The 26,832-nt window shown below is 39.2% G+C and overlaps 1 protein-coding gene across 4 annotated transcripts in view; it reads right to left on the bottom strand.

The window, feature by feature from the left end:
- VWA8 (von Willebrand factor A domain containing 8) overlaps positions 1-26,832 on the bottom strand; it is a 383,224-nt gene that overhangs the window by 166,838 nt on the left and 189,554 nt on the right. For all 4 annotated transcript variants that reach the window (XR_011259328.1, XM_069601241.1, XM_069601242.1 and 1 more), the window contains 2 exons: positions 24,174-24,379; positions 22,240-22,391 (listed from right to left, as the gene is read on the bottom strand). Coding sequence is in view for 3 of the 4 variants with exons in the window: in XM_069601241.1 (XP_069457342.1) it covers positions 22,240-22,391; positions 24,174-24,379 (358 nt within the window). In the remaining variant the exon portion in view is untranslated. The remainder of the gene's footprint in view (positions 1-22,239; positions 22,392-24,173; positions 24,380-26,832) is intronic.

Consider the following 26,832-nt stretch of genomic DNA (forward strand, 5'->3'; position numbering starts at 1 on the left):
TCTGTAAGATTCTGGTTTCTTCTAAGACTCGGGGAGTCTCTGATGACCATTTTAGAGAGTGACGTATCAGTGGTAGATCTTGCCTAACCTTTGGTTCTGGAGTGAATATAAATAATCAGAATAAAATTATCTCCACCTATCAATAGAAGGGGCTTCCCTGGTGGCTTAGCTGGTAAAGAACCCACCTACCAATGCAGGAGACACAGCAGACACAGGTTTGATCCCTGGGTTGGGAAGATCCCCTGGAGAAGGAAATGGCAACCCATTCCAGTATTCTTGCCTGGAAAATTCCATGGACAGAGGAGCCTGGTGGGCTACAGTCCATGGGGTCGCAAAGATGTGCCAGGCCATATCAGTAGAATAGGTGCCTGGTAGACAAAATTGCTTTTTGAAAGCTGATAAAAAGGAGCTCTACGTCCACCCCAGATTGTCTCTTTGAAGACAACAGAAACAGTTACACATCTGGAAATCTAATCAGAGGTGGAGCGTTGCTTAATAAAAATTATGCTCGGTTGATAGGTTGAAATAAAGCCTAAAAAACTGGTCTGATATATCCTTTAATAATCTCACAAAATATCATACAGATGCGAAAAACAAAATAAAACCAAAACCTTCATCCATTTGGGAAAAAAATAACTTTACTAGACTTCCAATTTTTACTGACAACCCCCAGGGAATATTCATGAAAGCTGCTTTGAACTTGCCAACTCACTCTAAGCAACGGTCATGGAAATTACGGACTGCCTGCTTCCATTAAAAATAGCACTAGCTGTTTGGTTGGCAGAGTATGGGAAGGACCTTCAGGTACCCCATATAGAATCTGTTTTGAAATCAAGTAACAAGATGCTATTAGTGTTAACAATTGCAACTGAAAGTCACATATGCAGGGTGTTCTGAAGCTACCCAATCAAACTGATTCTATCTGCCTCTTAGTAATACCGGGAGGTGTTTCTAGACTTCCTGTGGGCTCTAGGGTGGCCAAACGAGGTAAACCAAAGCCCCTCATTTATTTCCCACTACTAAGTTTTCCCAATACATTGTGGAAAAATTTGACGGTTATTAACTCTCTCCCCTTCAATAAGTTACTGCATGCATGCTAAGTCGCTTCAGTTGTGTCTGACTCTTTGCAACCCCATGGACTATACTCCGCCAGACTCCTCTGTCCATGGGATTCTCCAGGCAAGAATACTGGAGTGGGTAGCCATTCTCTTCTTCAGGGGATCTTCCCGAGGGATGGAACCTGGTTCTCCAGCATTGTGGGCAGATTCTTTACCATCTGAGCCACCAGCAAAGTCCAATTAGGGGCAAGGGGAATTATAATTGAATGCATGAACAAGCTTTGGAATTTGAAATATATTCAACATTAATTTAAGGGTAACTCTAAACTAATAATCAGTTAGCAAACGGCCCTAAACCATTACTGAAATCTGTCATCCATCTCCAACCAGACTTAAGTTGTTATATCTGATTTGATTGAAACAACTACGGTATTTTCCATAGTTTTAAGATCCTGTTACTTCTATTGTTTAACTTTGTTAAAGTCCTTCCTAGAATGATATCTGGGTTTGATTTTAAGGGAGAAGACAATGAACTTAAGACTTATAAATAGTACCACTTTTTATCTTCAGTGTCATTCATGAATTTATGTTTTTTAAAACACTGAAGTACTTCAATTCATATGTTGTGATGTTTCCTAATCCCTTGTGGAAGTATTAATAAAGATCTGGAAGTAAAAGTTTTAACTAAACAAGAAATGATGACTTTCAAAATTATGACTCAGGTCAAATTGCAGCACTTAGGCTAATTACAGAAAGGAAAAAATTTAAGCATGCATACATTTCATAACATGATACATATGGACACCAAAGTCGAGTTAGAGGGTCTGAATGACATACAAAGGATTTGTCCAAGATTGTTTCCATAAAGAGGTGAGCTGGGGTTTTAACGAGTATGTTCTGGCAAATTTCTGCCTTCTCTGAACATTTGCCAAAACTATTTCTGGAGTATGAAAGAAACACATGAAAAAGATTTGGATCTTTCTAGGGGCATTATGCAATTGGAAGTTGTTGACATACCTATTATCAACAATTCCTAAAACATTTCCTTACCACAAGAACTACTAATTTTCATGGGAATAATGGAACCCTTCAGGGTAATTCCACCAACTCTCAAAAATTCACCAACTATTACCATCTTTGAGAAGAGAAAGAGCAACTCCAATTTTAGAGGGCCTCGCTTGTTCCTAATGTTTTAAATCTAACCTTTGGCAAAAAGTAAGTAGGACTATCCAATTGAGTTTACTGGAACCTTTAACATAATAACCCTGACAAATATTTCCACCTTTGGTTCTGACCCTTCCTCTCATTCTTCACTTGGGTGAAGTGAAGTGAAAGTCACTCAGTCGTGTCCGACTCTCTGAGACCCCATGAACTATATAGTCCATGGAATTCTCCAGGCCAGAATGCTGGAGCATATGCCTTAGTTACTGTGAATTGCTAGTTGCTGTTCTTCCACATACTCTGCATCTTCATGCTTCCAGGAGGGTTTTACTTCAGCCCAGAACTCCTTTCTGCTATTGCCTCTTTGGTGAAATCTCTCTCATTCTTAAAGCCCAGTTCAAATGTCACTCCCTCTTACATCCTTCTCCCACATTTCTTTCTGGGCAAAATGAATCTCTTGCCCAGGGTTCCATGGAAATTTGTACATGTGGAACTCTTAGAAACCCTTAGGATAGAGTTCTATAGTATATGCAGTTTTCAAATTTAAGGCCTGATAGAGAGCACGGTCAGAAGTGAATCCATGAAGTCCCTTGCAAATATTTATCCTTTCTAAAATAAAAAGTCAACACTCTACATAATGAAAATAGAAACGCCACCTTAAACACTTTAAACTATTAATAATGGGTACTACTGCCCCCAGTGAGCCTCCCTTGTTTGCAAGAAACTTCTGAATTTCCTTCTCCTCAGTCTTGCATGTTGCTGGGAAATAAATTTTGCTTTGCTGCAAATGATGTGTACACGAATATTACATGTGTTTTTCCTTTCACTGTCTGGCTCTGCATTTAGACATTATGGTTTTCAGTTTACAACTTAGATTTGTGCACCTCTGCCACCAAGATCCTGCTGTGGTCACAGAAATGAAAAGTCATCTGGATGCATGAGATGAAAACAAGACCTGGGGAAACTTGCCTTTCTTGGCTAACACTTCTCAGATAGCTCCCTCATATCCAGGTTGACACTGTGTAGAGTCAGCGCTGCTGCCCAGGGTCACTCCATGCTAAAGAGATGTAGTCACCAAGCTCCACACATCTTTTTCTCCCTCTTCATAGGAGTTGTGAGACTACAGGTCGGGGGCTTGGGTTTCCTTTCCCTCAACTCTCTTCAAATTTCACTGCAAAAACTTTTTTTTTTCCTGCCATCTGCTTTACCAACCACATCTTAGTATTTTTAAATCTTAAACTCTTTCCTTTTCTAGTTATTCACATCAACAATGACTGGGGCTGAAACTCTCCCAGTTGGAAATTTTCCCAGAAAACAAACAAAAAACCCCCAAACTACTATTATTTCCTACAAGAAGGACTCATAGGACGAGAAACCCTACTGTGAATGCAGCACTTTGAATATAACATTGCATAATAAGGTTGAGAGTTTACATGTTTCCTCAAGATTGCTAATTCATTGAAAGTAAGGCGTACATCCTACTTGCTTGAATCTCTGCCACTTAGAATTCATCAATTCTGCTATGGAAACCTCTCATCCCATGCCCTTCTTTTTTATCCCCACTGCCACAGTGTAAGCTCTCACGGTTCATCACTGGAATCACTGCAGTTGTTTCCCAATAGGCAGCTCTTCCTGCTTTCAGTTTTCCTATCTTTAGAAAACTTAGAGGGGTCTTTCTAATTTATGAATCAGACCAGGTTACTCTCTGGCTTCAAATTCTTCTATGGTTCCCTCAACTCTCCTCTTTCAGTCTCACCATGCAGCATGCCCTGTAAAACTGTCTCTGCTTGAAGCTCTTTCTTCTCCTTTGTTTGCCAGGAGAACACCTATTCGTCCTGTAAAGATTTAGTCTGGTGACTGTCCCTGAATCTCCCCCTGGGGCAGAAGGCAGCAACCCTACCTCTTTGCTCGCTCTTGTCAGAACACAAGACACTCTTTACCTGAGTGCTTCCCCGATTATTATGGTCTCCTTGAAGGCAGATTCTGAGCCTTCTTCTCCTTTAGATTTTTGACTCCTCATTTAGTGTTTACCATGTAAATGTTCAATGGGTGTGTTTGTTTAGTCACTCAGTCCTGTCTGACTCTTTGGGGCCCATGGACTGTAGCCTGCCAGGCTCCTCCATCCATGGAATTTTCCAGGCAAGAATACTGGAGCAGGTTTGCCATTTCCTATTCCAGGGGATCTTCCTGACCCAGGGATTGAACCGAAGTCTCTTGTGTCTCCTGTACTGGCAGTCCACGGGGTTGCAAAGAATTGGACACAACTAAGCAACCAACACAGCATATTCAAAAGCAGAGACATTATTTTGCCGACTAAGGTCCGTCTAGTCAAGGCTATGGTTTTTCCAGTGGTCATGTATGGATTTGAGAGTTGGACTGTGAAGAAAGCTGAGCACCGAAGAACTGATGCTTTTGAACTGTGGTGTTGGAGAAGACTCTCGAGAGTCCCTTGGACTGCAAGGAGATCCAACCAGTCCATTCTGAAGGAGATCAGCCCTGGGATTTCTTTGGAAGGAATGACGCTAAAGCTGAAACTCCAGTACTTTGGCCACCTCATGCGAAGAGCTGACTCATTGGAAAAGACTCTGATGCTGGGAGGGACTGGGGGCAGGAGGAAAGGGGACAACAGAGGATGAGATGGCTGGATGGCATCACCGACTCGATGGACATGCGTCTGAGTGAACTCCAGGAGTTGGTGATGGACAGGGAGGCCTGGCGTGCTGCGATTCATGGGGTCGCAGAGTCAGACACGACTGAGCGACTGAACTCAACTGGACTGAAGCGACCAACATTTTCACTTTTCAAATGTGCAATCGTGTTTGCTAGATGAAGGAATGCGTGCATGTTGCATGCTAAGTTGCTTCAGTCGGGTCTGGCTTTTTGCCACTCTATGGACTGCAGTCCACCAGTCTCCTCTGTCCACGGGATTCTTCAGGCAAGAATACTGGAGTGGGTAGCCAGGTCCTCCTCCAGGGGCTCTTCCTGATGACAGCTCCTTCGGCTCCTCCACTGCAAGTGGATTTGTTACTGCTGAGCCACCAGGGAAGCCCAAAGGAATGAATGCTCAGTTACAATGCAAGTGCCGACAGCTTCACCTACTTGTTTCTCATCTTGATGGCAAGTTGCAAACCACCACAGCAGATCATCCTCACTGAATCCTAACTCTCAACAAAGGATGAAAGTATGTTTGAAAGAGTTACCAACTGGTTGGGATTCGGGATTTCTACCCAGCCAGGTGACAGAGATCATTTACAAATGCCTAAAGGATCAAGGATAATTCTGTGAGACTGCTGAACACGAGTATTGAAGAAGATTCATAGACCTTGACAATTTCTATGTAGATTGGTTATATTTTAAAATTTTTCTGTGCAACCCCATAAAGGAAGCGAAAGCAAGTTTTAATAAAATGACTGTGAAGCTACTTTAAAATATACCAAGAGAATAAGGGCAAGGACTGTGAAACTATAAAACCCAATACCACCCTTCTGCTTATAATAGTTCTGAGATGTCATTGTTTATTCAGTTGCTAGTCATGTTCAATCTTTGTGACCCCTGCAGCAACTGCAGTGCTCCAGGCTTCCCTGTCCTTTACTATCTCCCGGAGTCTGCTCAAACTCTTTTCCACTGAGTCACTGATGGCATCCAACCATCTCATCTCAGATGTCATTATGTAAATCTTATTGTTTTTGAAAACTAAAGAGCTCTTTTACAAAGTGAAAGTAAATCATCACAAAGAGCAGAACTGTATACCTTAGAACTTCATGATCAATACAGTGAACTCATTTGTAAAAACTAACTCTTTAATAGGACAATTACAGCATATAATAGTTTGGAAAATGGAAGGGGAAGCACAAAACATCAAGAGTCTTTTAATTTAATGGGATAAATAGTAAACTGATAATCACTCTTACAGTCAAAAATAAACCTAATGAAATTACTCTAGCGAGAACCCTGGTTGGGGATGTTCTTTTTGATGTCTCCCGGTATTTGGGGCTTCCCTGGTGGCTCAGACAGTAAAGAATCTGCCTGCAATGCAGGAGACCAGGGTTTGATCCTTGGGTCAGGAAGATCCCCTGGAGAAGGGAATGGCAACCCACTCTAGTATTCTTGCCTGGAGAATTCCATGGACAGGGGCGGGTCTGGTGGGCTATAGTCCATGGGGTTGCAAAGAGTCAGACAGGACTGAGCGACTAACACTTTCAGTACTTGGAAGACCCCAGTTAGTCTTGGTCAGAGAAGAAGCAGCCTCATTGATATTTCAGTTACACAGGATAAGTCTTTATGTGGAAGAAGATAGATACAGGTGTTAGGTAGTTAGAATCGGAAACAGGAGTCCAGAATGGCGGTGGCTAAAAGACAAGGAAGAGAAAACCCCATGAAAATAGAACAAAGGAAGGTCCGAGGACCGGAGTGAGGCCCTCAGGTAGAACAAACACCACTCCTGGCTGGCCCAATTTACATAAGGCAGGCCCAGGGGAGAAAAAAACATATAAAAAGAGGAGCCAAAGGGCTGGGGGCCTCTCTCTCTCCCACGCGCTGGGGCGCTTTTCTCTTTGTGTCCTTGGGTCAACATTCCCTCACACCTCGAAGAAAGATTTTCCTGCTATTTTCTAAATAAAATAGTAAACAATAGTAAAATAGTAACCAATCAGTAACACTGATTTGTCTAAGAGGTATAACACAGTCCGTTCAAGACCTGAGAGCTATAACACGGTCTGTCCAAGACCTGAGAGCTGTGACACGCCAAGGGCTTTAATGTCCGTCACTCCAAATCTTTGTTGTGATGAGACAGAACCAAGGAGCGTACACCCGCCTGACACAAGTATATGTCTTCATCGAGACAGATATCCTTTTAAGAGACATTCAATATAGATGAAGCTGTTCTGTCTGAAATATGTACACCAGGCACTGCTCTAAAGAGAAAGATCAATACGAAACACGATCCTGTAACACACACTGCAGTGAGATGTCAACATCTCTTACAACAAACAGGAAAACAGCCTCAGCTACCTTCATTGGGAGTTCTATGAAAACATGCAGTGAGACTGGCTGATAAAGTAGTGAATGGTTGCTGATATAAGGGAAAAGAGTGACTACTTGTTCAGCTTTCCAATTCAACTAGGGGCAGTGAGCCATAGAATCTATGAGCTTGAGGGACATTAAAGGTTATTTAATCCAGTATTTCAAGTTTGGATCTCTTGAGTACCTCCCCAACCGGGTTTGTCCAGATCTGTCTGAGGCGGGTCTACAGAAAGTACACCCTACCTTTCCCCTGGGTAATCCACTCCACCTTTGAACACAGGAGCTGTTGGCCTGGAGATGGAAGCCAACTCTCTTTAATTTGTAATGACTTAGAAGCGACACACATATAACAGAGTGACTGATAATTATCTGGCTAAAGCTAACTAGATTATTAAGTGTGATTTTGAGGATGGTAGGGTTAAGTAAACGATTCTACATAGAATAAACTTAAGTTGTTTTAGTCGTGTCTGATTCTTTGCAATCCCATGAACTGTAACCCTCCAGCCCATCTGTCCATGGAGATTCTCTAGGAAAGAATACTGGAGTGGGTTGCCATGCTCTCCTCCAGGGGATCTTCCCGATCCATGGATCAAACCTGCATCTCCTATGGCTCTGCACTGGCAGGCAGATTCTTTTACTGCTGAGCCACTGGGGAAGCCCCTACCAGGGCATAAACTTACTTATACTATGTTGAACTGCTACAGCAATGCCTGGTTAACTTGATTTCTCATTTGTCATTGGTAAGGATGTCAATGTTACATCCTCAGGGCAGGCACTGCAGGGCAGTGTAAGCTTTGCTGTACTGGAGGCCATGGTTCCAAGAAACAGCGATTTCAGAATAAATTTTTAACATTTTTATTTTATTTAAATAAGAAAACAAATGGGAAAATTCCAGGGCCCAGAGAGTTTGGGGACGTTTAAAAAATAAACTATAGCAGGGCGGTCCTAAGATGGCGGAGGAATAGGACAGGAAGACCACTTTCTCCCTCACAAATTCTTCAAAAGAACGTTTCAACGCTGAGCAAACTCCACAAAACAACTTCCGTAGGCTGGCAGAGGACATCAGGCAACCAGAAAAGCAGACCATTGTCTTCAAAAACAGGTAGGAAAAAATGTAAAAGCCAAAAAAGGAGACAAAGGAGGTGGGGAGGGAGCTCCGTCCCGGGAAGGGAAGCCCATCCCAGGAAGGGAATTTGAAGAAGAGAGGTTTCCAAACACCAGGAAACACTCTCCCTGCGGAGTCTGTGGCGAGCCTTGGAAACACAGAGGGCAACATAACAGGAAGGGAAAAATAAATAAATAATTAAAACCAACAGATTACAAGCCCAACAGTAACTCCCCCAGTGGAAAAGCAGCACAGACACCTGCATCCGCCATTAGGAAGTGGGGGCAGGGCAGGGAGGCGCGGGAGGCGCGGACTGCAGTGCTTTGTAAGAAGGGGCAGGAACGCCCCATGCGCAACCAGAACGATCTAACTTGGGCTAGCAAACCAGACTGTGGGATAGCTACCACACGAAAAGCTCGAACATAAGACACTGCCAGGACCGAGCACAGAACAAAGGACGGAACGGAAAAAGCCGGCTGCAGACCATCCCCCGCCGGGGACAGGCAGCCAGAGCCGTAAGGACTGGAAAGGGGCAATTGTAGACCCAGAGAGACTTTACTTACCAAACTGCAAACAGGCTTCTTTGCTAAGACTTCTGGGGGTGCTGGACAGTCACCATCTGCCTCACAAGGGGTGCCAGCGGTACACCCAGAAAACTGAGCAGCAGAGACAGGAAAGGCGACAAGTCGCAGCGATCGCGCTCGCCAAACTCCTGAGCTACTCGGACCTGGGAAGGGCACAAAACGCAGTCCCAACCGAATCTGTGCCTCTGAGGGCTGCCTGAGCGCCGAACCTGAGCGGCTTAGACCGGGGAAGTGCACGCAGCCTAGGGCCAGCCTCAGACGGTTCCTGGCTGAGTATCATAGAGCCGGAGCGGTTTGTACGCTGCGAGAAGGGACAGGTCCAGCGGGGCTGAGACACTGTGTGCACAGGACAGTGCTATTTGTTTGCAGCATCCCCCCTCCCCACAGTGCGAATGAACTAGTGAGCCTAAAAAACCAGCATAAAGAAGAAGTTTAACAGAGGGAATTGCCTTGGAAGTGACCCCACACTGCCCACAACATCCGAGAAGAGCCAGATATATTTTTACTATTTTTAAAATCATTCCTTTTCTTTTTTCTTTTTTTTCTAACTTTTTTTTTAATAGTTAAGTCTTCTATTTCTCCTCTAATTTTTATTTCTATAACCTATTATTACTATTAAAAAAAACCGACTCTTTTTTAAATTTTTTTAAGGCAAACACCATATATAGTCTTTGGGTGGTTATTGGTTTTTTTTTTTTCTTTTTCTTTTTTAAATCTTGTGGCTTTTTTTTCTTTTCCTTTTTTTTTCTTTTTTCCTTCTGCTTCTTTTCTTTAATATTGTATTTCTGAAAATCCAACCTCTATTCTAGATTTTTAATCTTTGCTCTTTGGTTTTTGTTGTCAATTTTGTACATTTAAAAACCCAAACTTCACTACCCAATTTTACCTGAGAGCGAGATTACTGGCTTGACCACTCTCTCCTCCTTTGGACTCTCCTTTTTCTCCACCAGGTGGCCTCTGTCTCTTTTCTCCCCCATCTCTTCTCTATCCAACTCTGTGAATCTCTGTGTGTTCCAGACGGTGGAAAACACCGAAGGAACTCGTTACTGGCAGGATTTGTCTCTCTCCTTCTCATTCCTCTCTCTTATCCTCCTGACCACCTCTGTCTACTTCCTCCCTCTCCTCTTCCCTGTATAACTCTGTAAATACCTCTGAGCAGTTCAGACTATGGAACACACATAAGGAAGTGACTACTGGCTAGCTTGCTCTCTCCTCTTTTGATTTCACCGCATCTCATTCCAGTCACCTCTAACTACCCCCTCCCTCTTCTCTTCTCCTTGTAACTCAGTGAACCTCTCTGAGTGTCCCTCAATGTGGAGAAACTTTTCATCTTTAACCTAGATGTTTTATCATCGGTGCTGTATAGATGGAGAAGTCTAGAGGCTACTGTAAAAATAAAACTGAAAACCAGAAGCAGGAGGCTTAAGTCCAATGCCTGAAAACATCAGAGAACTCCTGAATTCAGGGAACATTAAGCAATAGGAGCTCATCAAATGCCTCCATACCTACACTGAAATCAAGCTCCACCCAAGGACCAACAAGTTCCAGAACAAGACATACCATGCAAATTCTCCAGCAACACAGGAACACACCCCTGAGCTTCAATATACAGGCAGCTCAAAGTTACTCCAAAACCTCTGACATCTCATAACCCATTACTGGTCACTCCACTGCACTCCAGAGAGAAGAAACCCAGCTCCACCCACCAGAACTCCAACACAAGCCTCCCTAACCAGGAAACCTAGACAAGCCACTGATACAACCCCACCCACAGTGAGGAAGCTCCATAATAAAGAGAACTCCACAAATTCCCAGAATATGGAAAGGCCACCCCAAACGCAGCAATATAACCAAGATGAAGAGACAGAGGAATACTCAGCAGGTAAAGGAAAAGGAGAGATGCCCACCAAACCAAACAAAAGAGGAAGAGGTAGGGAATCTACCTGAGAAAGAATTCCGAATATAGATAGTGAAAATGATCCAAAATCTTGAAATCAAAATGGAATCACAGATAAATAGCCTAGAGACAAGGATTGAGAAGATGCAAGAAAGGTTTAACAAGGACCTAGAAGAAATAAAAAAGAGTCAATATATAGTGAATAACGCAATAAATGAGATCAGAAACACTCTGGAGGCAACAATTAGCAGAATAACAGAGGCAGAAGATAGGATTAGTGAAATAGAAGATAGAATGGTAGAAATAAATGAATCAGAGAGGAAACAAGAAAAACGAATTAAAAGAAATGAGGACAATCTCAGAGACCTCCAGGACAATATGAAACACTCCAACATTCGAATTATAGGAGTCCCAGAAGAAGAAGACAAAAAGAAAGACCATGAGAAAATCCTTGAGTTGATAATAGTTGAAAACGTCCCTAAAATGGGGAAGGAAATAATCACCCAAGTCCAAGAAACACAGAGAGTTCCAAACAGGATAAACCCAAGGCGAAACACCCCAACACACATATTAATCAAATTAACAAAGGTCAAACACAAAGAACAAATATTAAAAGCAGCAAGGGAAAAACAACAAATAACACACAAGGGGATTCCCATAAGGATAACAGCTGATCTTTCAATAGAAACTCTTCAGGCCAGGAGGGAATGGCAAGACATACTTAAAGTGATGAAAGAAAATAACCTACAGCCCAGATTACTGTACCCAGCAAGGATCTCATTCAAATATGAAGGAGAAATCAAAAGCTTTACAGACAAGCAAAAGCTGAGAGAATTCAGCACCACCAAACCAGCTCTCCAACTAATTCTAAAGGATATTCTCTAGACAGGAAACACAAAAAGGGTGTATAAACCCGAACCCAAAACAATAAAGTAAATGGTAAAGGGATCATACTTATCAGTAATTACCTTAAACGTAAATGGGTTGAATGCCCCAACCAAAAGGCAAAGACTGGCTGAATGGATACAAAAACAAGACCCCTCTATATGCTGCTTACAAGAGACCCACCTCAAAACAAGGGACACATACAGACTGAAAGTGAAGGGCTGGAAAAAGATATTCCACGCAAATAGAGACCAAAAGAAAGCAGGAGTGGCAATACTCATATCCGATAAAATAGACTTTAAAACAAAGGCTGTGAAGAGACAAAGAAGGCCACTACATAATGATCAAAGGATCAATCCAAGAAGAAGATATAACAATTATAAATATATATGCACCCAATTTAGGAGCACCGCAATACGTAAGACAAATGCTAACAAGTATGAAAGGGGAAATCAACAATAACACAATAATAGTGGGAGACTTTAATACCCCACTCACACCTATGGACAGATCAACTAAACAGAAAATTAACAAAGAAACGCAAACTTTAAATGATACATTAGACCAGTTAGACCTAATTGATATCTATAGGACATTTCACCCCAAAACAATGAATTTCACCTTTTTCTCAAGTGCTCATGGAACATTCTCCAGGATAGATCACATCCTGGGCCATAAATCTAAACTTGATAAATTCAAAAAAATCGAAATCATTCCAAGCATCTTTTCTGACCATAATGCATTAAGATTAGATCTCAATTACAGGAGAAAAACAATTAAAAGTTCCAACATATGGAGGTTGAACAACACACTTCTGAATAACCAACAAATCACAGAAGAAATCAAAAAAGAAATCAAAATATGCATAGAAACTAATGAAAATGAAAACACAACAACCCAAAACCTGTGGGACACTATAAAAGCAGTGCTAAGAGGAAAGTTCATAGCAATACAGGCATACCTCAAGAAACAAGAAAAAAGTCAAATAAACAACCTAACTCTACACCTAAAGCAACTAGAAAAGGAAGAACTGGAGAACCCCAGAGTTAGTAGAGGGAAAGAAATCTTAAAAATTAGGGCAGAAATAAATGCAAAAGAAACAAAAGAGACCATAGCAAAAATCAACAAAGCCAAAGGTGGGTCTTTGAAAGGATAAATAAAATTGACAAACCATTAGCCAGACTCATCAAGAAGCAAAGAGAGAAAAATCAAATCAATAAAATTAGAAATGAAAATGGAGAGATCACAACAGACAACACAGAAATACAAAGGATCATAAGAGACTACTATCAGCAGTTGTATGCCAATAAAATGGACAACGTGAAAGAAATGGACAAATTCTTAGAAAAGTACAATTTTCCAAAACTGAACCAGGAAGAAATAGAAAATCTTAACAGACCCATCACAAGCACGGAAATTGAAACTGTAATCAGAAATCTTCCAGCAAACAAAAGCCCAGGTCCAGACGGCTTCACAGCTGAATTCTACCAAAAATTTCGAGAAGAGCTAACACCTATCCTACTCAAACTCTTCCAGAAAATTGCAGAGGAAGGTAAACTTCCTAACTCATTCTATGAGGCCACCATCACCCTAATACCAAAACCTGACAAAGATACTACAAAAAAAGAAAACTACAGGCCAATATCATTGATTAACATAGATGCAAAAATCCTCAACAAAATTCTAGCAATCAGAATCCAACAACACATTAAAAAGATCATACACCATGACCAAGTGGGCTTTATCCCAGGGATGCAAGGATTCTTCAATATCCGCAAATCAATCAATGTAATTCACCACATCAACAAATTGAAAAATAAAAGCCATATGAATATCTCAAAAGATGCAGAGAAGGCCTTTGACAAAATTCAACATCCATTTATGATAAAAACTCTCCAGAAAGCAGGAATAGAAGGAACATACCTCAACATAATAAAAGCTATATATGACAAACCCACAGCAAACATTATCCTCAATGGTGAATTGAAAGCATTTCCCCTAAAGTCAGGAACAAGACAAGGGTGCCCACTTTCACCACTACTATTCAACATAGTTCTGGAAGTTTTGGCCACAGCAATCAGAGCAGAAAAAGAAATAAAAGGAATCCAAACTGGAAAGGAAGAAGTAAAACTCTCACTGTTTGCAGATGACATGATCCTCTACATAGAAAACCCTAAAGACTCCACCAGAAAATTACTAGAGCTAATCAATGAATACAGTAAAGTTGCAATATAAAATCAACACACAGAAATCCCTTGCATTCCTATACACTAATAATGAGAAAGTAGAAAAAGAAATTAAGGAAACAATTCCATTCACCATTGCAACGAAAAGAATAAAATACTTAGGGATATATCTACCTAAAGAAACTAAAGATCTATATATAGAAAACTATAAAACACTGATGAAAGAAATCAAAGAGGACACTAATAGATGGAGAAATATACCATGTTCATGGATCGGAAGAATCAATATAGTGAAAATGAGTATACTACCCAAAGCAATTTATAAATTCAATGCAATCCCTATCAAGCTACCAGCCATATTTTTCACAGAACTAGACAAATAATTTCAAGATTTGTATGGAAATACAAAAAACCTCGAATAGCCAAAGCAATCTTGAGAAAGAAGAACGGAACTGGAGGAATCAACTTGCCTGACTTCAGGCTCTACTACAAAGCCACAGTCATCAAGACAGTATGGTACTGGCACAAAGACAGACATATAGATCAATGGAACAAAATAGAAAGCCCAGAGATAAATCCACACACATATGGACACCTTATCTTTGACAAAGGAGACAAGAATATACAATGGAGTAAAGACAATCTCTTTAACAAGTGGTGCTGGGAAAACTGGTCAACCACTTGTAAAAGAATGAAACTAGATCACTTTCTAACACTGCACACAAAAATAAACTCAAAATGGATTAAAGATCTAAATGTAAGACCAGAAACTATAAAACTCCTAGAGGAGAATATAGGCAAAACACTCTCCAACATAAATCACAGCAGGATCCTCTATGATCCACCTCCCAGAATTCTGGAAATAAAAGCAAAAATAAACAAATGGGATCTAATTAAAATTAAAAGCTTCTGCACAACAAAGGAAAATATAACCAAGGTGAAAAGACAGCCTTCTGAATGGGAGAAAATAATAGCAAATGAAGCAACTGACAAACAACTAATCTCAAAAATATACAAGCAACTTATGCAGCTCAATTCCAGAAAAATAAACGACCCAATCAAAAAATGGGCCAAAGAACTAAATAGACATTTCTCCAAAGAAGACATACGGATGGCTAACAAACACATGAAAAGATGCTCAACATCACTCATTATTAGAGAAATGCAAATCAAAACCACAATGAGGTACCACTTCACACCAGTCAGAATGGCTGCGATCCAAAAATCTGCAAGCAATAAATGCTGGAGAGGGCATGGAGAAAAGGGAACCCTCTTTCACTGTTGGTGGGAATGCAAACTAGTACAGCCACTTTGGAAAACAGTGTGGAGATTCCTTAAAAAATTGCAAATAGAACTACCTTATGACCCAGCAATCCCACTGCTGGGCATACACACCGAGGAAACCAGAATTGAAAGAGACACATGTACCCCAATGTTCATCGTAGCACTGTTTATAATAGCCAGGACATGGAAACAACCTAGATGTCCATCAGCAGATGAATGGATAAGAAAGCTGTGGTACATATACACAATGGAGTATTACTCAGCCGTTAAAAAGAATACATTTGAATCAGTTCTGATGAGATGGATGAAACTGGAGCCGATTATACAGAGTGAAGTAAGCCAGAAAGAAAAACACCAATACAGTATACTAATACATATATATGGAATTTAGAAAGATGGCAATGACGACCTTGTATGCAAGACAGCAAAAAAGACACAGATGTGTATAACGGACTTTTGGACTCAGAGTAAGAGGGAGAGCGTGGGATGATTTGGGAGAATGGCATTGTAACATGTATACTATCATGTAAGAATCGACTCGCCAGTCTAAGTCCGACGCAGGATACAGCATGCTTGTGGCTGGTACACGGTGATGACCCAGAGAGATGTTATGGGGAGGGAAGTGGGAGGGGGGTTCATGTTTGGGAACGCATATACACCCGTGCTGGATTCATGTCAATGTATGGCAAAACCAATACAGTAAAAATAAATAAATAAATAAAAAATAAATAAAAAATAAACTATAGGAAATAATACACGTTAGGACAGAGAGTAAGGCTTTCCTTTTCCTTTCCAGAGCCTCTCTCAAAGGCAACTACTATCAACAACTACTACAGTGTTTTTAAATTATTTAAAATGTGAACCTATTAAATAAATTTAATAAAAAGTATTGGCTAATATCATCTTAGACTGAGTTAATTCAAATTACCTTATTTCACTTGAAAAAGTGAAGTTTAAAAGTTTTTAATAAAGCATTTGAAAGCAGAGAGAGAATAGAAACATCAACAAGACATCAGAGGAGTAATTTCAAGATTCCAATAGGGCTTCTTTACCAGCTATGGGACACTTTAAAAGTGCAGTCACACATAGCAGTCATTTTTAGACATGCAGTCTGGCTAGCAACAGCATTTCTATGAGTCTGTAAAGGATAATGACATTTAAACATATGCATAAAGACACAAAGTGTTGGTATTAATGTGTTTATTCCTTACTTTTGTTGAAATGCCAGAGAAATGCCTAGCTTAAAGCAACTTATATGCTTTAAGAATCTGTTCATTATGTTTAGAATAAATACTTTAAGTCTAAAAACTCAAGGATCAAGAGGGAAGGAGAAAAAAAGTGGGATTGTGAGATGAGTATATATATGCTATAATCTAATCTATTGTAGATATATTTCTTTTCAACAAAGAAGATTGGGAATCAAGTGTTTTAAAAAGGATCTCCTTTCAGGGTCATGTCTTTTATCAAGAAAAACTCAGAAAAAAAAAACTGTAAAGAATTATTTCTCAGTTGAAATAACACATAGAACCCTAGGATAAGATCTAGAAGGATTAAATAATAATTGTTTCTAGATGGTGGAATTATTAGTGTTTTAATTTTCTTTTTGCTAATTTATTTTAAAAATAAATGGGACATCATTCTTCATTTAGTACGTATACATCATAGAGAAATGCTACATATAAAAGCTTATAAATTTCTTCAAATTTTTTATTCTATTTGCTGATAAAATTAATGACTGATGGACTACAGACACTTTGCCAGTAACAAATAAGCAACAAATATTTTTGGGGAAAAAAAAAGAAACTGGCTTCATAAAGCAAGCAGCATTATAAAAAGAAATCAACAGAGTTGAGGGCAAAGAGTGTGGATCAAGAAGAATCAGCATTTAAGTATTTTATAGATAGGTGTGTCTCCTAGGGAAGACAGGAAGAGATAAACACACGAAGTTAAATTCAGAGGGTGGAGATAATGTCTTTGTATATTTGATTTATGTAAAAATGACTACAATGTTTGAGAAGACTTAGTAAATTCCTTTTGTGTTCCAAATCAGGAAGAATTATGGCTAGTCTGCTTCTTCTGTATGGTAGTCAAATGTAAGTTTTCTAGAGTTTTTATTTTTCTGAATGAATTACCTTATGTTTTACTTCATGATCTTTCATTATTAAGAGAAAAAAAGAAAGAGGAAAGCTTAACTGGGGATGAAGAGGTCTTTAAAATGATTTTTGTTGTGCCAAAAGTCTATATCAACTTGCTTTTCAACACTGTGAAATATGGCTAAATCCCCCAAATCTATCACAACTCTCTGAAGCATATGTATATTACAAGTATGACATCATGGTCAATGATTTCCAAGTTGATTATCTAAAGTTCTAAGGTGCTTTTAAACCAAAACTATTGGTGATTTTCAGTATGCAAAGAATAATTCTGATTTAGAAACTGCCTACACGTGCATATGGATCTGCTTATATTCATCTTTAAAACTGGAACTAAAATTGTGCATATTACAGTTCTGTTCCTGATCAGATTTCTAACCTTAGGTAGGTGAGGTAACCTCTCTGTTCCTCAAATTCTTTCTCTATAAAATGCAATGATAATATTACCTATATTAAGATGAACTATTGTATAAGTCTCTTGAAAATGAATGTACAGAAAAAAAGGACTCCCTTTAAAACAAATGTTTCCTGAGTAGTTCACAACTTACTCTGAAACAGCTTTAAATTTGGAAGAGCTAATGTGCTAGCAGCATGTTTATTCTTGAATAATAATAATAATAAATGCTTATCTGAGGGTAAAACAAGCAAGCTTTGCTGTGACATGCAGATCTGTATCTACTACAGCAGATACTCTGTATGCGTCTGGCTGGATGTCTGAGCCTCATTATACGTATGTGTACGTGTCACACACCTGCTTCCCTGGTGGCTCAGACGGTAAAGCGTCTGCCTGCAATGTGGGAGACCCAGGTCCGATTCCTGGGTCGGGAAGATCCCCTGGAGAAGGAAACGGCAATCCACTCCAGCACTCTTGCCTGGAAAATCCCACGGATGGAGGAGCCTGGTAGGCTACAGTCCATGGGGTCACAAAGAGTCGGACACAACTGAGAGACTTCACTTTCACTATGGGGCTTCCCAGGTGGCTCAAGTGGTAAAGAATCTGCCTGCCAATCCCGGAGACACTGGTCTGATCCCTGGTTTGGGAAGATCCCCTGGAGAAGGAAATGACAACCCACTCCAGTATTCTTGCCTGAGAAATCCCACGGACAGAGGAGCCTGGTGGGGTTGAAAAGAGTCAGACACTGACCGAGTATGCATGCATACATATGTATGTGTATGTGTGTGTATGTGTGCTTTTTCCCCCAATAATGACATCTGAAACTCAAGAGCTCGGATTACTTTTTAAGAGCTTGGAGTTTAAGCCAAATCCTCCTATTTCTGCCTAAATTTCTCCCAGTGTGCTTATTATGTTCGCCATCTCTCTGACATATCCTTTCCCATGTATTAGAAACTTAAAAGGAAACAACAGAAAAACTTCAAGAAGTACTAGTATAAAGGGTCAAATGCAACACAGGGACCTAGGTAGCCAATTCTGATCCCAATACTGAGATGTGGAATGTGTTTAGATTGGAAAAAAGAGCTGCATTATGGCTTAATCAAGCAAGGTAAAATAATTACCCAGTATGACAGCCTACCAAGTACCAGGTCTAGCACATGTTTAGTAAATAAGATAAATCATATTCATCTCCTAATATCACACTAGGCCTTTTAAAAACGTACAGAATAGTATCACAACATTGTAAAGGAATTATATTCCAATGGAAAAAAAGAAAAAAAAACTGTACAGAGACCTATGAATGAGACAGGTACCATCTCACTGCACTCTTTAGGAGAATGAAAATGACAAGGTCTCAGGAATTTCACTGAAGAGCATCACCAAACAGCCACAGTATATTCTGATTTCTGCTGAGGAGGAAGGTAGCTGCAGAAGACTGTTTAAACAGTATAAACAGTGGACCAGCATCACCTCTGCCCCACGGGGAAAGTTTCCCTCTTCTACAACATCTGTCTTACATCTCTTTTTACTTATACACTTATACTCATGGACAGTTATTTTTCCATCCCTATCTTGTGTGTGAATGTAACCATCTTATTCTGGGTTCAATGCAATTTTTTCCCCTATTGAATAAAGACTGAATTAGAGAAAAAGAAAATTAACAGGCTGTAGCAATAATTTTTCATTCAGGGCAAAAGGATATTAACAGCAATTAAAACATTTGGTCCTTCTTCCTTAGGGCAGAAACCCAATGTGAATCTTCTTCACTAACACTGGATCTCCAGAGATGAACAAGAGCAGCCTCAAAGAACTGATTTAGCAAAAGGTCTAGAGAAGTATGGGCTTCCCTGATGGCTCAGTGGTAAAGAACCTGCCTGCTGATGCAGGAGACACAGGTTTAATCCCTGGTCCGGGAAGATCCTTTCGTGAAGGAAAAGGCAACCCCCTCTAATATTCTTGCCTGGAAAACCCCATGGACAGAGGAGCCTGGCAGGCTACAGTCCATGGGGTTCCAAGAGTTGGACATAACTTAGTGACTAAACAAGAGCAGCAACCAACATCAATCAGTGAAGTATAAAGTTTAGCCAAAGGTCTAGAAAAGTCAAAGCAAATCATAAGGCTGCATAGGGACAACTTTGAATTTTCAGAGGTCTGTGATTACTATTATCAGTGTGGTAGTTGAGGAGAGAAATAGAAAGTTTAAGTATTCTTTTTAATTTATTTTTATTTTTGCAGGTGAAAGAAAATTAAGATTATATTAAAATGCAAAGGGTGTTAGAATAAGAAGAAACCTTATTAACCTTCTAAAGATGAAAATATACTATGGTCTCACTAGAACAGTCTTATTCCACATCTCTTTTTACAGACTTATTATTAACAGTGCCCTTTCATTCTAAAAAGCATCTTGATTAGGTGATAAGTTATATGGTTATGCTACAGTAAAATGCTCTCATTTTACAAACAGGGTAAAATCTGTTTCTTCATGTTTAACCCAGACATGCATGTTGAACATGTCATTAACTGCTGAATTCCCAGGATATTGCTTTGTTCACCCTGCCATGCTACCCTCTCAAAGTACAAGACTGGTAATATGATAGAAATAAAAGGTATGGAACCTGTGGATTTCACTAATAAAATAGCATCACTACCTTTGAGCTGCTCAAGTCATTGCAATTTACAGGTGATGAAAACGTGCTCTAAATGTGCAAATTGTAGTCCGCTATTATCTCCACTCCAAAGGAAAATTCACACTTCCCCCACATCTGCTATAAGTCTATTTTTAGCTACATGCAGTGGGTGGACAACTAGTTCTTTCCATGCTGGTCTCAGGCATGACCATCTTGTTTCCAGGCTCAATGCACTTTTGCTTCCACTCATAAGTAAGTATTTTAAAAAAGAGTTGGAATTAACTCGCCATGGCAACAATGAGCAAGCCATGGCAAGAATTTTTCAGTACAGAACTGGAAACAGTAATGCGTAAGTTAAATCACTGTATCTGTCTTCCTTAGAAAATTAAATAGCCAATAGTTTTTCTTTTGATTGATCTTACCAACTAATATACATTTTAAATTTTATTTCAAGTGGTACAGAGTAGGAAAAAAGGTACTTTAAAATCACAAGCCTGGTTTCCATGAAGCTAAAACTGTATATAAGTTTGTTAATGGTAAAACAAATTAAAAATCATCTTATTTCCTACTGAAACTCAAGATATAATTTATTAAAAGGATGTAAAAAAACATGAGTACTAACAGAAGTTTGCACATTAAATATATTTCTTGAACTCTCTAATGTAGGAGATAAGTTAACCCATTAAATCACCAAACTAGTTTCTAAATGCCCATAAATATTCCTAATCAATCAGTAAAACAGTATTCTACAGAAAAGTGTATATATTAGCAATGACATCAAATCATTCTTATCAAAAAGAAAGTTTACTTATTAATAATATAAACCAATTCACTGATAAATTTCTAACATAATTTCATCTAGCTCTTTTACCACTAAAGGGAAATATTTGTTTCTTTTTAAGAAATCTTTGAAGAAATTGTTAAAGCCTTAACAATTTATTTTTATTAGCATATATTCTAACAAGTTTTATAATAACATCAAAGAATAAATACTGATGATGTAAGCACTTAGAATAAATATATGTAGCTGGACTAATCATTAATATACAACAGTCTTTTCCTAAGGAAGGCAGAGAGTTCCTCCTATATGAGACCGAAGTTAAATAAAAAGCAATTTTTGTCCCTTGGGAATTTATGATAATGGATTTCCCTACAGACAAAGACATCATTAGATGCATTATCAATAAGTTATGCATATTTAAAACGGTTTTCTCGTGAATTTGCACTGACTTAATTATCCTACTAATAAATACTGTCAATTATCTTTCTGGTCAACAATATCATATTTGTTAAGATTCTTTGTTAAGTATATAGCCTATAATTACAAAATAAAAAGCAGGCAAGTAGCCCACATGAAACAAAACCCACTTATTTTCCCTGCCTCTTTCATCTGTCAGGCTAAAATAAATAATCCCCAAATTTCAAGTTAATATAATTATAAATTTAGAAAACTATAACAGAAAAATACATGGTGAGAGAAATAAGACCATCTTAACTAAATAATATATATTATCTCTTCATGTAGTTTGCATGTTTGTACAATGATTCTGTACTAGGTTAGGGAAAAATGAGAATCATAGGAATTCAATAAAAGGACAGAGACTGTTAAAGAAACAAATATTTCCCTTTATTTGATTACATTACATCTACTCATGGGACATTTGGAATAACTGAATTTCTCAACTTACAGACCTATAAATAATGCTATTTAACTGAAATCCAGCCAGCAAATAGCACCATATACTTAAAGAGCTTACTCATGGAAAAGTAATTTCCACACTAGGTCAGTTTAGTAGAGTATAACAGTAGACTCAGAATGATCAGCATTTGAGAATCAGAACAGTTACACTCAAGAGTACTTTATCAAGAGTGATTTGCCTTACTCCTTCGCCAGCTGCACATTGGATGGTTTTGCTCCAATTGGTATTCCGTATTTGTGCAAAGTGTTAATCAAAATCTCCCTCATGTCGTTGTTGTAGGAATCAAAGTCAAACACGTTCCTAACCACACTGGAGAGACCTTCAGTGGGAAATTTCTGTATTAAAAAAAAAAATTCCCTTATTACCATGTGATAAAATACAAAGTGCTATGAAGATTTCCAAACTGACAGAATAATGATCAAATAAACTTCACTAGACCTTTTCTTACTGGCCTTCTCAGATAAACGGATAGGAGGAATGCTTTTCTCTTTTAATGTTTGCCCTGATGACTTAATATTTTCCTTTTTCAATTAATTTCGGAATTTGAGGGGAAACAGTTCTTTCTCTCAAATGTTAAACTGATACTCAAATCCTGGGGTATGGTGACTTTCACCACTTTCTGAAATCTCCTGCTTTTAAAATGAGTACTGAGCTTCCCTGGTGGCTCAGTTGTAAAGAATCTGCCTGCAGTGTGGGAGACCTAAGTTTGATCCTGGATCGGGAAGATCCCCTGGAGGAGGAAATGGCAACCCACTCCAGTATTCTTGCCTGGAGAATCCACATGGACAGAGGAGCCTGGCAGGCTACAGGCCATGGGGTCGCAAAAGAGTCACACACGACCTAGAGACTAAACAACAACTGGACTGACCAAATTAAAAAATGCTACTTAAATAGAGCAGAGTGTTGAATATCTATATGGAAAAATTCAGAAAAGTCACAAGTCCAAGAGTAAATGAAAAAAAAAGGTAAAGGAACATGAAAAGGAAGGAAGAAGAAGGCAGAAAGTACAGAGAACAGAGACACAGGGATGCACAGAGGGAAAGAAAACGAGGGTTACAGACAGCCGACTTCACACTGCTGGGGTCCTCTGGGTCATTCATTGCCTCTGTCTTGATTCTCTCTAGGCGCTGGGATCCCAGCTGGACTTGCCATGGTTTTACAGGCAGAACAAAGCTTTCTATTTTCCCGTCTAGGTTTTCAAGGGTCAAGAGTCATTAGGTTATGATTGTTTGCTTGGAAATCATCATTTGTTATAAAAGCAGAATCTACACAGGCTTTTTGTCTTCTTTCACCAAGGTGAAAAGTGAAAGTGAAAGTTGCTCAGTCGTGCCCGACTCATTGTGATCCCATGGACTATAAAGTCCATGGAATTCTCCCAGCCAGAACACTGGAGTGGGTAGCCTATCCCTTCTCCAGTGGATCTTCCTGACCCAGGGATCGAACCCAGGTCTCCTGCATTGCAGGTGGATTCTTTACCACCTGAGCCACAAGGGAAGCCCAAGAGTACTGGAGTGGGTAGCCTATCCCTTCTCCAGTGTATCTTCCCGACCCAGGAATTGAACTAGGGTCTCCTGCACTGCAGGCAGATTCTTTACCAACTGAGCTATTAGGGAAGCCCTCCAAGGTGAACTATGCATCGTGGATGGCTTTAAGGAATTTCATTCTCTTGCCCACTTACTCTATCCAACAAAACCTTCTCGCAGTATTTACAGGTATGTAATCAATACTATTAGTTTCCAGTCAGTTTTTATCTTCAAGTCTTTTGTTTTCAAAATGAAAATATTTTCACTCGGAGATCATATATGCTTGTTGTATAAAGTCAAATAGCAGTAAAGCTTCCCTTCTGTCTCACTCTCCTGTCTTCCCACACCCCCCAGAAAACCTCCACCAAATTTCCTAGCTCCTTGGTAATAGCCATGGCACGGAACCTTGTCAAAGTCAATCCAGAGGTTAAACAGCAAATGTTCATTTGGATTACAGACATTTCCTACTATATCACCTTAACCAGTATTAAAGAGAAATGGAAAGACTTGGTATAAATTAGGCACACACACACAAAAATCTCAAACAAGACTGATGACTTATTTTAAACTTTTACGTACAGGTAGGTGCCATACCTGCAAATGCTTGACTATGTTGACAACTTCTCTGGTGGAGTAAGGGTAGTTAATAATACCCTGGTCAGCTAAATTCCTTAGCTCTCCAAAGGCAGCAACAAGCTTCTGAAGGATGGGCTCAGGCACATTTGGGCCGTACTGCCTGAGCATCCTGAGTTCTGAGTAGGGTTTGGGATTATCCACTGCATGGCAGCTAAAAATATCACCTATGAGAGAAAAAAAAAAAAAGATTCACAGTCAGTATGCAACTAACCCCTTATAAGGACATAGCAAATACGGAATGATCAATGAAAAAGCCATGGGTTGCTCACCAAAGCACTTCTATTTTTAAATGTGTAAAACTGCATAGAAAGCCTGTCCAACAATAGGTATACAGAAAAAAGCAAATGACTAAAGCAAAAGGAAATGAGCCTGAGTGATGTGCAGTTTATTCTACACAGATTTATTTCTGTTAAAAATTGTACAACACTTGGATATAATCTCACTGGTAGATATTCGAGTACAAAGAACAGAAAGAGAAGTCCCTGTGAGCTTCTGCCAATCTCACTCCTTCCCCCACAGGGTTAACAGCTCAGTGTATTCATTTTTTCATATTTTTCATGTCAGTATTTAATATTTATTTATTCTTAATTGATTGATGATTGCTTTATAATATTGGTCCTGCTAGTATTTTTAAATGTGCATATATATATATGTATATGTGTATATATATATATATATATACATATAAAAATCATTCAGTCATGTCTGACTCTTAATGACCCCATGGACTATAGACTGCCAGGATCCTCTGTCCATGTGATTCTCCAGGCAAGAATATTGGAGTGTGTTGCCATGTCCTACTCCATTTTAAATGCATACATACAAACATATATAGTTTTGATAATTTAGTCTTTTTCCACTAATTGGAAAATACTCATGTGGTTCTGAGATTGCATTTTTAACTCTATAACACATGGCAAATATCTTCAGAAATTACATACATATATGCATGACTTTTTATGTATACTAAAAATGGGGAAATTAGTATCATCTAAACAATTTATATCTTGTTCACATTGCTAGAATATACTTTATAAGTTGGTTTCAGAAAAGTAAACGTGCAGAGATAATATCTAAATAAAAATCAAGGAAAAGGAATTGGAAAAAAAATATTTCACTGATAATTTCTACAACTGAGAATATATTAGAAAAATATAATCTATCCTTGAGAGAGAGAAACTTCTCAGATAAAAGTTCACATAATTCTGATTTATAATCCAAAGGACAGGGACCAAAGGAAGTTAGAGTAAATAGATTTGCATTATTTAATATGTTCATTTTAGAAAGGAAGGATATTTAGAACTTACTTGGACTCAGAAATGACTCAGATCATTCTTTTATTGTTATCATATATTCATGAAAGCAACTGAATAAAATGCAACCATGATAACTTCAAGCTTGCATCTCATAGGCTAAACTCATTCAAATACAAACATGAAAAACAGCTTTGGCCTTTTTTAACTGAAAAGCAAATGCAACACTAACATAAAGCTATAATCGACCCCTTATTTGTTCATTCATTGAATAATGATTAAATTCCTTCTATGTGCCAAGTAATACCCTATGTACTTGACAGACCTCAGTGATCAAAAACACACAAACCCCTGTTCTCATGGAGTTCAGATTCTGGCGTACGGAGGATATAAACAATAATTACAAATGTTAGAAACTGCATGTTTCAAGGAAGAAAGAAAAGCGCAGTATAGTGCTTGAGAAATAGTGATGGCTGGGGATGCCAGATGGGCCGGCCTCACCGAGAAGGTGACAACTAGGCAAATGCAGGTGTGTGGTGGAAGAGCATGGCAGGTCCAGCTACTGCAAAGACCCTAGGGCGAGCATGGCTGGCGTGTTCAGAAAAGGGGCAGGGGGGCAGGGAAGCTGGAAGAGGGTAAGTGATGGGAGAGCAGCACAGAGCAGGGCAGAAGCAAGGCCAGGGAGGTTAGAGGCTGTGAGAGTCTCACCGGAGGACATTCTACGCATGTCATGCATATTCGTGTAAATGCATCCCTCTTGCCTTTTATTTTCTTTTAACTCACCTGGCAGGCCACTGACCAGACTGTTCTTACTGTTCCGCTTAATACATTTCTAGGACTCTTTTTGTCCTTTGGTGTCAGCACCGGTAAACTCATGCTCCACCTTTTTTAAGCAACTGCGTGGTAATCTACTGAGTGGATATAATAGAACTTCTTCATTCAGTCCCATTGCGGTATACATTTGGGTTGTTTCCTTTTAGTTTTGCAACTATAAACAATGCTATATTGCCTATCCTTGTACTTAAATTATTGCACAGGGAATTTCCTTGGATAAATTCCTTGATGTGGAGTCACCAGATCAAAAATCCTACTAGAAGACTGAGCCTGCTTCACGTTGAATATGGAATGCCCAGTATTCAGAATTAGCTACTTGTCACAGAGAAGAGAAGTTTTCTTAAAGGTTCCTGATGAGTCAGTTTATCCCAGGGCCTCTCCAGTCAAGGTGAATCAGTCTCACCAGAGCTGGCCTCAAACCCTTCCACAGTTAGGGTGATGTGATGAAAAGCAAACACTAAAAACCCTTTCTGAATTTGTGTTCTACTCTAAGACTATCTATAGTCTTAGATATGAAGCCAAGTTCTAAC

Source organism: Ovis canadensis, chromosome 10 (genome assembly GCF_042477335.2).
Source record: "Ovis canadensis isolate MfBH-ARS-UI-01 breed Bighorn chromosome 10, ARS-UI_OviCan_v2, whole genome shotgun sequence".
Classification (NCBI taxonomy): domain Eukaryota; kingdom Metazoa; phylum Chordata; class Mammalia; order Artiodactyla; family Bovidae; genus Ovis; species Ovis canadensis.